This window comes from Electrona antarctica (genome assembly GCF_951216825.1).
Source record: "Electrona antarctica genome assembly, chromosome: 8".
Taxonomy (NCBI): Eukaryota; Metazoa; Chordata; class Actinopteri; order Myctophiformes; family Myctophidae; genus Electrona; species Electrona antarctica.
Window position 1 is genome coordinate 31,427,358 of NC_136789.1, and position 12,614 is coordinate 31,439,971.

Sequence of the window (12,614 nt, forward strand, 5' to 3'; positions counted from 1 at the left end):
AAGTGCTACGGGCCATGATGGAGTCTGAAAAGGTGGGGTTTCAGACTATGGCGGAAGATTGGGAGTGAGGCTGCAGTTCTGATTGTAATGCGAAGTGTATTCCATAGTTTCGGAGCCAGAAGGGAGAAGAGTTTGGGACGTGTGGAGCATTGTCCTGGCGGACAAGACCGAGTATTTGCCACGGACACATTAGTCCGTGTGTGGACATGTTGGCGAGCCCTGGCAACCGCCTTACATTATTACTATTATTATTAATGATTACTAGATCTGCATATATGAGCCGGCCAGCAACTCTGTACTTCTGACCTCACTGACACCAGATTAATAGACAGTTTTCTGAAAACCCCATGTTTCTATGTCAGTGGTGCTCAACCTTTTCCATGTCAAAGACGCCCAGATTTATCTGAACTTGTCCACAGACCCCCAACTGAAAATATGTGGTTTCAGGGACCCCCCCCCCCCCCCCAGAAGCAAAGGTATGAGTTAAAACGTTCATTGTGAAAGAATATATTCAAGGTTTGCGCCAAATTTTAATGATTTAAAAAAAAAAAGCAGATCTACAAGCTTCGAGCTTGGGCGGCTGTGTCTCAGGAGGTAGAGCAGGTCGTCCAATGATCCCTGGGTCAGCGGTTCGAATCCCGGCTCCTCCTGTCCACATGTCAAAGTGTCCTTGGGCAAGACACTGAACCCTACATTGCCTCCAATGAGTCGGTCGGTGTGAGCTCCCCACCATTGGTGTGTGAATGTGGGAAGTGAGGACGCTGGCGTCGACTGTTCGCCGCTTCACCTCCCAATGTATGAATGAACCATTGTAAAGCGCTTTGAGCACTTGGAAAAGCACTATAAAAATGCAATTCATTATTATATCTGCTATTTTTCCAATAAAAATAAAATAATCGTTAAAACACCAAAAGGGTTTCCCGCCCAGAATGGGTTAAGAATCTGTTGTTTCAGCGTCTTACTGGTTATTAAAATGATTACTGATATTATATTGGGCGTGTCGACATGCAGTTAATCTGTTGTTCATTAGACCCCATGACAAACCTTTCACAAAACATATCTTGGTGTTGAACGAATCCGGTCTGAATTCATGCAACTTTATTGTGACATGCTCTTTTTGAGTGGTGTAAACCACTCCTACAACTGGCTTTGTTAGTGCAGAAAAAATGAGCATGGTTGCTATGTTCACCCTGTTCACCCGGGTGTGATTTCATTACCTACAACTGGCTTTGTTAGTCTGTGCAGAAAAAAGTGAGCATGGTTGCCATGTTCTCCCTGTTCACCCGGGTGTGATTTAATTACGTCAGACATGATTTCATTACGTCAGACAGGCTATATAAGACCTTACACCACTCAGTTCACACGGGTGTGATTTTTTAACTTGAGGTCAATGGGTGAGAAAAGTGAATCTGTTCTTCCTGCCCCTTCCCCGTGTCAAACAAAGTGAATCTGTTCTTCCCTGCGTCAAACAAAGTGAATCTGTTCTTCCTGCCCCTTCCCCGTGTCAAACAAAGTGAATCTGTTCTTCCTGCCCCTTCCCCGTGTCAAACAAAGTGAATCTGTTCTTCCCTTCCCCTTCCCCGTGTCAAACACAGTGAATCTGTTCTTCCCTGCCCCTTCCCCGTGTCAAAGTGAATCTGTTCTTCCCTGCCTGTAAAGACGATTCCCTATATATAGGCAGCTGTCTAAGGGCTGTGGTGTAGGCTTGTAAGAGGGAGTCTAGATGTGGGCTTGAGCCTGGAGTATGTTGATCCTGCAGGTACCTCTCTTTGTACTGGTGATGATGATTATATATATATGTTTATGTAGTCTTGTCGGTCTTACTGAGATTATCCTGGAACACACACTTTCTGATCGTCTGCGTCCTCTTTTATAGGGTAGCGTGACGTCGTGGCCCGGCGTCACACCACTGACCGTTTCCGTGGTAACACTGCCCCTTCCCTGTGTCAAACAGTCCAGTATCGTTTATTTTGCAACGTGTTATATGACCTAGTCCTATATTGCGCTGATCAGCACAAATGCACTGTTCCGCCCCACCTCATGTTCACAGAGGCCAAATTAAGACCTCCTCCACCACATCCAGTTACTATTATGTTGTTTTACGTCAAATACTTTCTGTACCAGCTAACATTAGCATTTATTAAGGTCAGCTGTGCTGCCATCCGCCTCCACTTCCAAGGAGAGTTCCTGCTAGAAGGCTTTCTTAGCTTTATTTGTAGTTGTTACGTCCCCAGCAAAGAGTTATTTTGTGCAAAAGTGCATTATTGGCTATTTCCCCTAATATAAGCCCTCAATGGGGGTTGGGTTTAACAGCAAAACCAGCACACCACTGGTTTCCAAAACGGTATTGTCTAGAAGACAGTCATAAATGATTCACACACACGCCAGTTTGATATGAGGGTAAGTTTATTTTAGAGAGTGGTGGATAGGAGGGGGTTGTCCCTTTTTTCTCCAAGCAGACACTGCTTGGTCATTTTTGGACAGGAGGTCGTTCCCACTGGGCCTGGTTCAGGTGACCACACAGATTGACACACGCTTGTTCGGTCAGGAAGTTGTTGTTGGCGAGGCAGCCCCCGTACATGAACAGCTCGCACTTCTTTGTGTCTTTGTTGAAGTGCCACCGAGGCCCCTCAGGCCTCGGTGGCACAAGGCCCTCAGCCTTGCACGGCCCAACCTCCACGGGATCCAAACACCAACTATCGTCTGATGGAGATAAAACAATATGGCCATTAAAACATGACAATCACTGGAGGAAGAAGGACTAATATGTTTTAGAGTAAGTCTTCATTATGGTACTGATACTGTCACAAGTAAAAGTCTGGTATTCAAAATAGACTTACAAAAGTATAGCCATCAAAATAAAGTACCAAAAGTCATTATGCAGAATGTCACAAGTGTTCATAATGTATCTATTTTCACGTAGCCAACGTATAGGGATGAAAGCGGTTCATGCTCGTTTTGTAGTAATAGTCAAGAGTAATATTTGCCTCCGAGATGTAGAAGAATTGACATTTTAAAATAGGCCACCTACTCTTGTAAAGTCGAAATAGAATTTTTTAAGGAATATTTCTTTTTAAAATACCAATAAAAAGCAAGGCTTTTGCACACCTACAGGTGTGTGGAGAGGGTACGGTGCCCAAAAATGACAATGGACCAACCATTCAATGGCATTTATATCTCTGGGACCCCAATTTATATTGTAAAATCAATGTTAATTTAACTCTGAGAGTGTACAAATGGACCCTCACTGTTCCATTTGTACACTCTCAGAGTTACAGACCCACAAGGGTCCATTTGATTCCATACTATCATTTAGCTGGGGACCCCCTGGAACTCCCCCCCCCCCCCGGACCCTGCTGCTCTATACGCACCAGGCGTGATGCTCAGGTGACACAGATCGCCACACTCTGAAAAGATGTTGTTCCAGGGACCCCGCAGAAGCAAAGATTTGAGTTAAAAAAAAAAAAAAAATCAGAGTGGGGTCTCCGGACCCCACTTTGGGACCCACTGCTCTAGATGCAGTATACATACGCACCAGGTTTGGGAACACATTCTTCGACACACTCTGCTCTGGTCAGGAAGTTGTTGCGGGTGGTGTAACAGCCTCCGTACACGAACTCTTCACACGTCTTTGATGTAGAGTTGTAATAGAAGCGAGGGATGGAAGCGTCGCAGGGTCCGGCGTCCATGAGATCATAACAGGGCCCAGGGTCTGATGGAGATAAACAGCATGGAATGCTCAAATTACATTTTCTGTTGGACAACATTAGCCCAAAAGAAATCGCAAAAATAATCATAATTTGTTTTATGATCCTTTAGCCTATACCGTATTAAGGTATAGGCTATAAGGCTTATAGGTTCATCCAAATAACATAATATAAATAAAGTATTATATAAATTGTGGATCATGGTAAATTCAGGGGTTGAAAGTTGGAGTACCATTAAAAACCTTTAAGGCAAAACAAATCTTATTTTTTAATTATGCTTTAAGAAGCATGAATGTGTCAAACTAGGGGGTTTTCATGATTCTGAATCCATTCCAAGCATTAGTTTTGCACGAAAAACACTCCTTGGGCTAAAACGGCCATAGCCTCGTGCCCAAATACACACACACACACACACACACACACACACACACAGACAGACAGACAGACATATATAGAACACACAAACACACACACCTGATCTGGCTTCTGTCAGAGTCATCACAGCACAGAGAAGTAGACCCACACTCAGCATCATGTTTGAAGATGGTTGCCTTGAGAGAGCGCGGTTGAGATATCTCTCACGAGAAGTAACAAGGAGGCAAGGCGGATTCTCAAACCTTCAGTAGACTACGCTGTGTACGTCGTCCTTCCTGTGTTGAAATGCAGCAACAGAAGCACTTTTATATCCAGTTTGTGATCAGCATGTGGGCGTGGCAGTCATTCACTCCCTCCCCCCGAGACCACGTGCCCTATTAGAGACAAACAGGGACAATGCGCACACATTCATCTGAATACACAGTACACAATTCATTATCGCTGGCCAGCTTGGAAGTGACTGTGGGGAGTGGTGCGTTTTATATGTGTGTCTCTAGTATATCTGAAGTCCTGAGCAAGGACATTGGAATTGTTTCAAACATGATGTTCAATTGATTGTTGGTCACCTGTCCTCTCCTGTGCTGGCAATCCTCCTGTTGATTGGGAGGTGCCAAGCGCTGTAGAGGAGAGGGGTGTTTGTTCCCGTTTTATATTGTAAACTTTCTAATTATAGCAGGCCTATATCATGTGTTTGTAAAGTGTTGCTTGAAATATGAAATGTAAATTGTATATGGTTTAAGTAATGGTGTATAACTTATGGGCCTTAGTTTGCCTTGTTTAAGTTAATTGCTACTAATTACTGTGAGTGTTCTTGGTATGACCCAACTGGTATAAAATGGTGGCTGAATCTGCAGGCAGTAAAAAAAATCAAAAATTGTTGCCACGGACAATTTAGGCATTTAGCAGACACTCTAAATCCAGAGCGACTTACATTAAGCAATAACAAAAGCATGGCAATACATCACATACATAAAAAGTCATGAACATGCGTAAGCTAAGAACGTAACCGTGGAATATCTATATAATGAAACTATACAATACTATACTATACATATATACTATAAAGTGCTATGACTACATAAAATGCAATTCCAGTGCTGTCTACGTAACATTCTATAAGTCTGTATAAAATGCTATCTAAGTCTACATAAAGTGCTTATCTAAGGGGCTAGGGTAAGTGCTACGGGCCATGATGGAGTCTGAAAAGGTGGGTTTCCAGACTATGGCGGAAGATTGGGAGTGAGGCTGTGGTTCTGATTGTAATGCGAAGTGTATTCCATAGTTTTGGAGCCAGAAGGGAGAAGAGTTTGGGACGTGTGGAGCGTTGTCCTGGCGGACAAGACCGAGTCTTTGCCACGGACGTGTGTGGACATGTTGGCGAGCCCTGGCAACCGCCTTACAATATTACTATTATTAATGATTACTAGATCTGCATATATGAGCCGGCCAGCAACTCTGTACTTCTGACCTCACTGACACCAGATTAATAGACAGTTTTCTGAAAAACCCATGTTTCTATGTCAGTGGTGCTCAACCTTTTGCCCAGATTTATCAGAACTTGTCCACAGACCCCCATCTGAAAATATGTGGTTTCAGGGGACCCCCCCCCCAGACGCAAAGGTATGAGTTAAAACGTTCATTGTGAAAGAATATATTCAAAGGTTTGCGCCAAATTTTAACGATTTTTCCAAAAATAGCAGATCTACAAGCTCGTCTGCCGCGCTGCAAGCTTAGGCGGCTGTGGCTCAGGAGGTAGAGCAGGTCGGCCAATGATCCCTGGGTCGGCGGTTCGAATCCCGGCTCCCCCTGTCCACATGTAAAGTGTCCTTGGGCAAGACACTGAACCCTACATTGCCTCCAATGAGTCGGTCGGTGTGAGCTCACCACCATTGGTGTGTGAATGTGGGAAGTGAGGACGCTGGTGTCGACTGTTCGCCGCTTCACCTCCCAATGTATGAATGAACCATTGTAAAGCGCTTTGAGCACTTGGAAAAGCGCTATAAAAATGCAATTCATTATTAGATCACAGTCCAGTATCGTTTATTTTGCAACGTGTTATATGACCTAGTCCTATATTGCGCTGATCAGCACAAATGTTGTTTTACGTCAAATACTTTCTGTACCAGCTAACATTAGCATTTATTAAGGTCAGCTGTGCTGCCATCCACTTCACTTTAAAGGAGAATTCCTGCTAGAAGGCTTTCTTAGCTTTATTTGTTACGTCCCCAGCAAAGAGTTATTTTGTGCAAAAGTGCATTATTGGCTATTTCCCCTAATATAAGCCCTCAATGGGGGTTGGGTTTAACAGCAAAACCAGCACACCACTGGTTTCCAAAACGGTATTGTCTAGAAGACAGTCATAAATGATTCACACACACATGCCAGTTTGATATGAGGGTAAGTTTATTTTAGAGAGTGGTGGATAGGAGGGGGTTGTCCCTTTTTTCTCCAAGCAGACACTGCTTGGTCATTTTTGGACAGGAGGTCGTTCCCACTGGGCCTGGTTCAGGTGACCACACAGATTGACACACGCTTGTTCGGTCAGGAAGTTGTTCTTGTTGGCGAGGCAGCCCCCGTACATGAACAGCTCGCACTTCTTTGTGTCTTTGGTGAAGTGCCACCGAGGCATGAGGGCATAGCACCCAATAGGCCCAACGTCCTCAGGATCCAAACACCAACTTTCGTCTGATGGAGATAAACACAACAATATGGCCATTAAAACATGACAATCACTGGAGGAAGAAGGACTAATATGTTTTAGAGTAAGTCTTCATTATGGTACTGTCACAAGTAAGTCTGGTATTCAAAATGGACTTACAAAAGCCATCAAAATAAAGTACCAAAAGTCATTGTGCAGAATGTCACAAGTGTTCATAATGTATCTATTTTCACATAGCCAACGTATAGGGATGAAAGCGGTTCATGCTCGTTTTGTAGTAATAGTCAAGAGAGTAATATTTGCCTCCGAGATGTAGAAGAATTGACATTTTAAAATAGGCCGCTTACTCTTGTAAAGTTGAAATAGAATTTTTTAAGGAATATTTATTTTTAAAATAACAATAAAAAGCAAGGCTTTTGCACACCTACAGGTGCACAAGGGTCCATTTGATTCTAAACTATCATTTAGCTGGGGACCCCCTGGAACTCCCTCAGGGACCCACCCTGGACCCTGCTGCTCTATACACACCAGGCGTGATGCACAGATCACCACACTCTTGTTCGGTCGGGAAGTTGTTCTTGTTGCCGTGGCAGCCCCCGTACATGAACCGCTCGCAATACTTTGTGTCCGTGTTGAAGTGCCACCGAGGCTTGCGGGCCTTGCACGGCCCAACCTTCACGGGATCCAAACACCAGTCTGATGGAGATACAAACAACAATATGGCCATTACAACATGACAATCACTGGAGGAAGAAGGACCAATATGTTTTACTTAAGAGTATGTCTTCATCATGGTATTGATACTGTCACAAGTAAAAGTCTGGTATTCAAAATGGACTTACAAAAGTATAGCCATCAAAAGTCATTATGCAGAATGTCACAAGTGTTAATAATGTATAAACAAACGTCTATTTTCACGTAGCCAACGTATAGGGATGAAAGTGGTTCATGCTTGTTTTGTAGTAATAGTCAACCTTTACAAAGTAAACTAATAAGTAAGGTTTTCAAATAAGTGGAGTAATATTTGCCTCTGAGATGTAGTAGAGTAGAAGTATTGACATTTAAACATAGGCCACCTACTCCTGTAAAGTCGAAAGTTTGTAATGGGTGGACCAAAGGAGAAGCTAACAATTAATTTTTTTAAGGAATATATTTTTTTTTAAATACCCACATTTTTCACTTAAAAACGAAATCATGTTAAAAGATTAAAGAAGAGTACCTGAAATTTCCCATTTGAAAATAATATGCCAGGGACCCCCATAAGAGAAGAATTTCTACAGCTCCAACATTGATTATCAACCCGTTTAATTTCAAGGACCCCCAGTTTCACATGCATTAGTCTACGGACCCCCATTCAATGGCATTTCTATCTCTGGGACCCCCAATTTATATTGTAAAATCAATGTTAATTTAACTCTGAGAGCGTACAAATGGACCCTCACTGTTCAATTTGTACACTCAGAGTTACAGAGCCACAAGGGTCCATTTGGTTCTAAACTATCATTTAGCTGGGGACCCCTGGAACTCCCTCAGGGACCCCCGCCGGACCCCACTGCTCTGTATACGCACCAGGGGAGGGAACAACACATTCTTGGACACACTGTTCTCTGGTCACGAAGTTGTTTCTGGTGGTGGAACAGCCTCCGTAAATGAAGGCTTCACACTCCTTTGAGGTGGAGTTGTACTGGAAGCGAAGAGAGACGGGAGGGACGGAACTTGATGGAATGGAAGAGTTGCAGGGTCCGGCATCCATGAGATCATAACAGGGCCCAGGGTCTGATGGAGATAAAACAGATCATAACAGGACCCAGGGTCTGATGGAGATACAACAGATCATAACAGGGCCCAGGGTCTGATGGAGATAAAACAGATCATAACAGGGCCCAGGGTCTGATGGAGATACAACAGCATGGTAATGACATTTTCTAGTTGGACAACATTAATCGCCCAAAAGAAATCGCAAAAGTAATCATTCAAGGGTTTATTTTTTATTCCTAGTCATCCAAATAACATTAAAGAAAATCCCAACCGTGTGAAGTGAGGGGCACTAATATATTAAAGTCTAACTCATGTTGATTAGGTGATGTAAAACAAACGGTACCAACACAAACATTACATTCTCTTTATGGTTAATGGCATTTAATGTTTGTGAGGGACAAGATGACATAAAATGTCCCTTCATTGTCAATGGCCTTTTTAAAACAAACATTGAACTAAAAACAAACGTTAAACAAGGAAAATGGAGTATTATATAAATTGTGGATCATGGTAAATTCAGGGGTTGAAAGTTAGAGTACCATTAAAAACCTTTAAGGGAAAACAAATCTTATTTTTTAAATTATGCTTTAAGAAGCATGAATGTGTCAAACTAGGGGCTTGTCTAGCCGCAATTTGCAACTCTATTAGATTTTTTTAATAATGGGAAGAATCTAGAGTTGCAATACCCTCCATTGACTCGATCCCTACTCATCCAATTTGCATTTGCGATCTGCTTGTATTAAACAACGTTAAACTCACCATCGTTGCAGCTCTAGGCCAAGCTTGAATTATCCTTACAATCTGCCAAGCTTGTTTCATAAAAATCCACCGTAGACATGTTATGAGCTACTTTGTCAAGAAATTCTATGCATGAGATTCTTTTTCTAAGTGTTGCAGTTTGGAAGCACTCATTTTTATTAACGGGGTCACGCTGCTGCCTCCTGCATTATGTGCAAATTCAAAACAGGTGGTACTCTAGGGCTGTTCAGTGACTTACGACGAGTGCTTCCAAACTCCAGCACTTAGAAAAGAATCACATGAACATAATTTCTTGACAGAAAGTATCTCATAACATGTCTACGGTGGATTTTTATGAAACAAAAGCTCGGCAGATTGAAAGAGGATAATTCAAGCTTGGCTTATTGGCCTAGAGCTGCAATGTTGGTGAGTTTAACATCGTTTTAATACAAGCAGATCACAAACGTGATGAGTAGGGAGTCAATGGAGGGTATTGCAACTCTAGATTCATCCCATTATAATTATAAAAAAAAAAGAATCTAGAGTTGCAAATTGCAGCTATAGGGCTGGTCATTATTCTGAATCCATTCCAAGCATTAGTTAATAGTTTTGCACGAAAAACACTCCTTGGGCTAAAAAAACAGCCATAGCCTCTTGCCCAAATGTGATGAGATCAGCACATGGTCTGTGTGTGTCTGTCATGCATGCGCACACGCAGACACACACACACACACACACACACACACACACACGCACACACACAGTATATATAGACGATATAGCACACACAAACACACACCTGTTGTGGCTCCTGTCAGAGTCATCACAGCACAGAGAAGTAGACCCACACTCAGCATCATGTTTGAAGATGGTGGCCTTGAGAGAGAGGTTGAGATATCTCTCACGAGACGTAAAACTAGGCAGAAAGGAGGATTCTCAAACCTTCAGTAGACTACGCTGTGTACGTCGTCCTTCCTGTGTTGAAATGCAGCAACAGAAGCACTTTTATATCCAGTTTGTGATCAGCATGTGGGCGTGTCAGTCATTCACTCCCTCCCCCCGAGACCACGTGCCCTATTAGAGACAAACAGGAATAATGCACACACACTCATCTGAATACACAGTTTCTTCTTATTCATTATCGCTGGCCAGCTTGGAAGTGACTGTGGGGAGTGGTGCGTTTTATATGTGTGTCTCTAGTATATCTGAATTCCTGAGCAAGGACATTGCAATTGTTTCAAACATGATTGTTGGTCACCTGTCCTCTCCTGTGCTGGCAATCCTCCTGTTGATTGGGAGGTGCCAAGCGCTGTAGAGGAGAGGGGTGTTTGTTCCTGTTTTATATTGTAGCTTTTCTAATTATAGCAGGCCTATATCATGTGTTTGTAAAGTGTTGCTTGAAATATGAAATGTAAATTGTATATGGTTTAAGTAATGGTGTATAACTTATGGGCCTTAGTTTGCCTTGTTTAAGTTAATTGCTACTAATTACTGTGAGTGTTCTTGGTATGACCCACCTGGTATAAAATGGTGGCTAAAATCTAAAATTGTTGCCACGAACAATTTAGGCATTTAGCAGACACTCTAAATCCAGAGCGACTTACATTAAGCAATAACAAAAGCATGGCAATACATCACATACATAAAAAGTCATGAACATGCGTAAGCTAAGAACGTAACCATGGAATATCTATATAATGAAACTATACAATACTATACTATACATATATACTATAAAGTGCTATGACTACATAAAATGCAATTCCAGTGCTGTCTACGTAACATTCTATAAGTCTGTATAAAATGCTATCTAAGTCTACATAAAGTGCTTATCTAAGGGGCTAGGGTAAGTGCTACGGGCCATGATGGAGTCTGAAAAGGTGGGTTTCCAGACTATGGCGGAAGATTGGGAGTGAGGCTGTGGTTCTGATTGTAATGCGAAGTGTATTCCATAGTTTTGGAGCCAGAAGGGAGAAGAGTTTGGGACGTGTGGAGCGTTGTCCTGGCGGACAAGACCGAGTCTTTGCCACGGACGTGTGTGGACATGTTGGCGAGCCCTGGCAACCGCCTTACAATATTACTATTATTAATGATTACTAGATCTGCATATATGAGCCGGCCAGCAACTCTGTACTTCTGACCTCACTGACACCAGATTAATAGACAGTTTTCTGAAAAACCCATGTTTCTATGTCAGTGGTGCTCAACCTTTTGCCCAGATTTATCAGAACTTGTCCACAGACCCCCATCTGAAAATATGTGGTTTCAGGGGACCCCCCCCCAGACGCAAAGGTATGAGTTAAAACGTTCATTGTGAAAGAATATATTCAAAGGTTTGCGGCAAATTTTAACGATTTTTCCAAAAATAGCAGATCTACAAGCTCGTCTGCCGCGCTGCAAGCTTGGGCGGCTGTGGCTCAGGAGGTAGAGCAGGTCGTCCAATGATCCCTGGGTCGGCGGTTCGAATCCCGGCTCCCCCTGTCCACATGTAAAGTGTCCTTGGGCAAGACACTGAACCCTACATTGCCTCCAATGAGTCGGTCGGTGTGAGCTCACCACCATTGGTGTGTGAATGTGGGAAGTGAGGACGCTGGTGTCGACTGTTCGCCGCTTCACCTCCCAATGTATGAATGAACCATTGTAAAGCGCTTTGAGCACTTGGAAAAGCGCTATAAAAATGCAATTCATTATTAGATCACAGTCCAGTATCGTTTATTTTGCAACGTGTTATATGACCTAGTCCTATATTGCGCTGATCAGCACAAATGTTGTTTTACGTCAAATACTTTCTGTACCAGCTAACATTAGCATTTATTAAGGTCAGCTGTGCTGCCATCCACTTCACTTTAAAGGAGAATTCCTGCTAGAAGGCTTTCTTAGCTTTATTTGTTACGTCCCCAGCAAAGAGTTATTTTGTGCAAAAGTGCATTATTGGCTATTTCCCCTAATATAAGCTGTAGTGGCATTTGTTTTCCAAAAATAATAATAATATTTCCACTTCTTTCCAAAGCCACGTTCACCAGTTTGAAGCAGGGTTTAGTGACACGTAACTACAGTGGGCACATAGTGTTTGCACATCCCAAGGGCATAAACTGGACCACGGTACTCACAGAACAGACTTCAGGCAGCGCAGATGAATAATGGAGTTTTAGTGAAGAAAAGCGGCAGTACAGAAAATGCATACAAACAAAAGTATAGTCCTTTCCTTAATTCCTTGCACAAAACACGAAATGTCTTCTGTTATCTTTCTTGGGTTCCAGTAACAGGAAAAATCACCCAATAGTTACGGTCAAAATGTTGTGTTCCAACGTGTCAAACTAGCGTCCGTCTTTCCTCTTTCTCAGTTGCATAAACACACCAATTAACCTCCTCAGCTG

At 42.7% G+C, this 12,614-nt stretch overlaps 2 protein-coding genes across 2 annotated transcripts; both read right to left on the minus strand.

The window, feature by feature from the left end:
- Window positions 1–2,388: 2,388 nt before the first annotated feature.
- Window positions 2,389–4,372, minus strand: LOC306927908 (BPTI/Kunitz domain-containing protein-like). The gene is made up of 3 exons (XM_079507794.1): window positions 4,182–4,372; window positions 3,536–3,712; window positions 2,389–2,703 (listed from the first exon to the last, which is right to left on the minus strand). The coding sequence occupies exons 1-3, from the start codon at window positions 4,240–4,242 to the stop codon at window positions 2,471–2,473; spliced, it is 471 nt and encodes a 156-aa protein (XP_079363920.1). The 5' UTR covers window positions 4,243–4,372; the 3' UTR covers window positions 2,389–2,470.
- Window positions 4,373–6,463: 2,091 nt separating this feature from the next.
- Window positions 6,464–10,234, minus strand: LOC306928005 (carboxypeptidase inhibitor SmCI-like). Its single transcript, XM_079507926.1, has 4 exons — window positions 10,037–10,234; window positions 8,311–8,517; window positions 7,270–7,437; window positions 6,464–6,767 (listed from the first exon to the last, which is right to left on the minus strand). The coding sequence occupies exons 1-4, from the start codon at window positions 10,095–10,097 to the stop codon at window positions 6,550–6,552; spliced, it is 654 nt and encodes a 217-aa protein (XP_079364052.1). The 5' UTR covers window positions 10,098–10,234; the 3' UTR covers window positions 6,464–6,549.
- Window positions 10,235–12,614: the final 2,380 nt, after the last annotated feature.

Coding starts and splice junctions, on each gene's coding strand:
- LOC306927908 (XM_079507794.1), bottom strand. CDS start 4,242: ATGATGCTGAGTGTGGGTCTACTTCTCTGTGCTGTGATGACTCTGACA. Junction 3,713..4,181: donor TCTGACAGAAGCCAGATCAG/GTGTGTGTGTTT, acceptor TATCTCCATCAG/ACCCTGGGCCCTGTTATGAT. Junction 2,704..3,535: donor AGAATGTGTTCCCAAACCTG/GTGCGTATGTAT, acceptor TATCTCCATCAG/ACGATAGTTGGTGTTTGGAT.
- LOC306928005 (XM_079507926.1), bottom strand. CDS start 10,097: ATGATGCTGAGTGTGGGTCTACTTCTCTGTGCTGTGATGACTCTGACA. Junction 7,438..8,310: donor ATGTGTTGTTCCCTCCCCTG/GTGCGTATACAG, acceptor TATCTCCATCAG/ACTGGTGTTTGGATCCCGTG. Junction 6,768..7,269: donor TGATCTGTGCATCACGCCTG/GTGTGTATAGAG, acceptor TATCTCCATCAG/ACGAAAGTTGGTGTTTGGAT.